General features: G+C 43.1%; 1 protein-coding gene across 2 annotated transcripts in view; it reads right to left on the bottom strand.

Moving 5' to 3' along the window:
• Positions 1–354: 354 nt before the first annotated feature.
• Positions 355–4,037, bottom strand: part of EIF4E2 (eukaryotic translation initiation factor 4E family member 2) — a 33,193-nt gene continuing 29,510 nt past the window's right edge. For both annotated transcript variants that reach the window (XM_017516544.2, XM_017516546.2), the window contains one exon: positions 355–2,953. Coding sequence is in view for 1 of the 2 variants with exons in the window: in XM_017516546.2 (XP_017372035.1) it covers positions 2,914–2,953 (40 nt within the window). In the remaining variant the exon portion in view is untranslated. The remainder of the gene's footprint in view (positions 2,954–4,037) is intronic.

Below are 4,037 nucleotides of genomic sequence, written 5' to 3'. Positions count from 1 at the left end.
TGTGTCCCTCTTTAGGCTAAGCTACTTAATATAACTAAAACATTCAAGCTCAGGCCGACTGATTTCTTACATCAAAATCAAATTCTTTAAACTTTCTTCTATTTCAATATTCCTTATCCCAAGTTAAGGAGAGTTACCAACTGTATTTTGATAATGAAAATGTAAATTGAGTTGTGGCAATGATTAATACCAATCAGAGAATATTCTCACAAATCTGTGTAGTGACATTGCCATTGCCTGGACTATTCCACATATTTTGTTTTGGAATGCAGTGAAGATGGAGACTCATACACTGAAGGGTGGAGTTAGTGACAGAACCCCCGCTTCCCTTGTATTGACAAGTCCACGACCTGGTTCTTGCTGATATTTTCCATTTATTACTGCAGTAGATACTTGCTCTGAAAGTGCAACACCATATCACTCTTGTCACAGCCTCTGCTCCGTTTCCACTGGCAAATACTTGGAAATTCATTCTTTGAGCACTGTGGACCACCAGCTTCTCTCTGGGTGGAAAATTATTGCCACTGCCAGTATCACAGGGCACGCACATGTGGGAGCAGAAGGATTCAAAGGCAGAGCACTGGAGAGGAGTAAGGGCCAATTTCAAACAGAAAACCCAGCAAAGGGGTTAGAGGAGAACAGCCCTAACTGCAAAGTGGAGACCGATCCTACACTCTCCGGTGGCAACGTAACATTCTGGTTATTTTGGCCCTGGCAGACCTTTTTCCCTTTGTCTCTATAACAGGTGATACCATAACCATAACCACGTCACATCTCAGCATATCAGAGGCCCAGGGAGTAAAAACAGATGAAAAGACCTCTCAGGCTAGTTTGGAAAAATAGATGGTTAGATAAACTGACGATTTAATCTCCCACTGAAACCTGTTAGGCAGAATATCTGGGAGAACACTGGGCATAAGATGCTGCCTAACTGGCATGACCTCTTGCTCTAACCAGCATAGGGTATGTTTTTGATGGAAAAGACAACTTCAAATACTATAACAACAAAGAGGAAGGGGAAACATGAGCAGCTCTAGAAAACATAAGATTCAAAAATCTGAACCAAAACAAAAACAAAAAAAAAACTATAGACAACACACCTAACCAGTAGGCCTGGCCACTCACACCTAAGCACACTGTACACATACACACCGACTTCCCCACACACACAACAGTCAGGCAGATGCCCAAACGAGGGCAAATCCAAGTATCTGCTCTTTGGAATTTTCATGGCAAATTTGAGTTTAGGCAAAAGTGAAGACCTCCCTGGGGTCTAAACAAATCTCAGGAGGCAGCCTTTGCTCCGCATGCAGCCAATGGTGCTCTTCTATTTGCCTGAGCCCTTCACAATTGTCTGGACACCAGAATGCATTCTTCATGTTCCTGGAGTTTAAATCGCTGCTAGATCTTCTTATCTGATCTAACTTTACCTATAATAGAAGCACCTCCCTTTTGGCCCCTGTACTCACTGTTCTTTCAGGAAAAAAGCATCCCACAACAGTGGTAACTAGAGGGTGTTCAGGAATGGAAAAATAGCAAGAGAGTAATATAAACACAATAAGGAAATGCCTGTTACTCTCGTATGATTTCTCCGAGACCAGGTGACCAAGCATCCCCTAGTCTTCAAGGATATGTTTTAAAGAGAGGCCTTAATTTAAGGTACTACAATCTTTGCTCACAAGAGCCAAGTAAGACAGTGCTACTTGGAGGTTGCTATAGGACTCTTACTCAATTTATTTGAATCCTAGGTGCTCTTTTGACCTCTCTGACTTCAGTCCTTCTGGAGTCAGATCACCCACCTTCTCTGATGAGTGACTGGTCCTTTTTAAAGCATGCCTGCAGTAGTCTTCAAGAGGTTTCTGCCTGGGCATCACGGATCAGCACACATTTGCTCATACACATACCAGGTGATGAGGACTCAACCACTGCAGACAGGCAGAACCATGCAAATAAAGCCACCCAGCAAGGTCACCTTTTCTTCAGATGTCCCAGTTTCGGGATGATAGAATTTGCATATTAAGTGTTAATAGGCCTGGCAATAACCAGCTTTTGCTTCTCTTCCTCAATGAGGGACATGTCAGAAACAGGCTTGACACACAGGCTCTGCTCATACAGGAAAATGATTTCAGTCCCTGCCCTCAGCTCCAAATTCTGTACTTGGAACCTACGTTATAACCTAGCTCCTAATCAAACTGGCTTCTGCTCCAGCTTAGTTTTCTAGGGCATTCTCTCTAAGCTGCCTCAGTGAAACCAGTAAGAGCCACTGGATTACAATTCTAAGTGCAGCAGTGCCTAAGCAGGAAAGAGTCCCACAGGAGAGGAGAATGGAGGGAATAAGGCAGGAGATGATACAAAATCCTGGACAGTCATCATATCAGTAACACAGCTTCAGAAAGTGGTGGGCTTGGAGGAGGGGAGAGAAAGAAACAAAATGTCCCAATAATTTAATGGCAGAGCTAGAAGAGAGCATTTACAGCTATTCTAGGACTCTCCAACAGAATGCTTTTCCTGGATGCACAGACATTCATAATACTGGTTACTCTCATCAACAGCTCTGGCATGTACACGTGGTCACGGTACCCTTCGGACAGCACAGGAAGAGAACACCAGGACGCCCGAGAGGCATCTGGACAGCACACAGCGAATAGAAAGGCTGAACGCCCCCCCATGGAACCCCGTTAAAAAACAATGTTTGTCTATTACAAAGTCACGTTTTCCATTTTTCCGCTTTATAAAGTCAGCGATGCTGGAGGGTGTCTAGCGGAATCCGTCCTCCAGGAATGAGTGCAAAAGGGGAGCACACGGCTCAGGGACGTCCCTTCAGTGAACAATGGAAGGACTGGCTGGAGGCCTCCCATCCATTTCGGACAAATACACACATACAGAAAAGGATTATTGCCAGCTTGTGTACTTTCACAATGTGATTTTTGTATTTCGAAAGCTTGAATTGTCCCTGCAAGAAAAAAATGAGAGAAAATAGAGTGTTCAATACAAGGATCATCTATACAGAACTACACATACACAGGGAGAAAACTGATTCGTCAACCCTCAGGGTCTCTATGACATATCCCGGGACCTGCTTCACTTGTCAATCTAATGCCAAAACGGCAACCCACCTCCCAAGTCCCTTGTACAACTTCGATTCAATTTTTTGCAACAGAAAAAGATTAGAAACAATTCAAATGCAGATCAAGAGGGGAGTGGTTAAATATTAATGCTACGGCACATTCATAGAAATAAAACAAGGAAGCTCTCTACTTTGCTGTGCAAAGGGCTCCAAGATAAACTGATAGCTTAAGGTGCAGTGCGTACACACGGTATGCTACCTGTGTAAGTGGGGGTAGAGAAACAAGGTTATAGGTTCATATTTGCTAACATATATGTTACGAAACTTTGCAAGGCTACACTGGAAACCAACAACAGTGGAGGTGGAAGGGGCACACTAGTAACCGGGCAGACGGAGGAAGCCTCAGGAGACATTCTCTTTCTCTCCCCTTCTTTCTTTTTCTCTAACACACACTTTTGAAAAAACTGAACCAGGTGGTTATCTTATATGAACAAAAAACCCAACCAACCAACCAAATAAAAATTCTGAGTTTAAAGCTTAGAGCTGCTTACAGAAGGAAAGGATATTCTAGGAGGCAAAATCTGGGTACCTTTCACTTTATCTTACTTTAGAAACATGGCTCTACTTCTTGAAAGTGTGTGGGGGGGTATGTATGTGGGGTATCTCAGTATGTGTTCTCTTAGTTGCCTTTTATTGGATACAGACAGGCTTGGCCAGCCACTAGTGACCCTTCCTGTTCCACACTAGAAATCTAATGACATCTTAGCAGGTCCTGTCACCATATGAATCTCAAAATTTCAGAGCTGGCAGGGACTTTAAAGGCCACCAGTTGCTGCCCTTGCCCAGTGATTTGGACTCCAATTTGTCAGAAATTTTTGCCTGGATTTGGAGTCATTATTTCCCTTTGATTTTGAAGGGACATTCTAGATGCTCTGGCTTTGACTTTTTTTTTTTTTTTTTTTTTTTTTTT

This window comes from Cebus imitator, unplaced genomic scaffold (genome assembly GCF_001604975.1).
Source record: "Cebus imitator isolate Cc_AM_T3 unplaced genomic scaffold, Cebus_imitator-1.0 Scaffold592, whole genome shotgun sequence".
Lineage (NCBI taxonomy): Eukaryota > Metazoa > Chordata > Mammalia > Primates > Cebidae > Cebus > Cebus imitator.
This window is presented reverse-complemented; position numbering and strand designations above follow the sequence as displayed.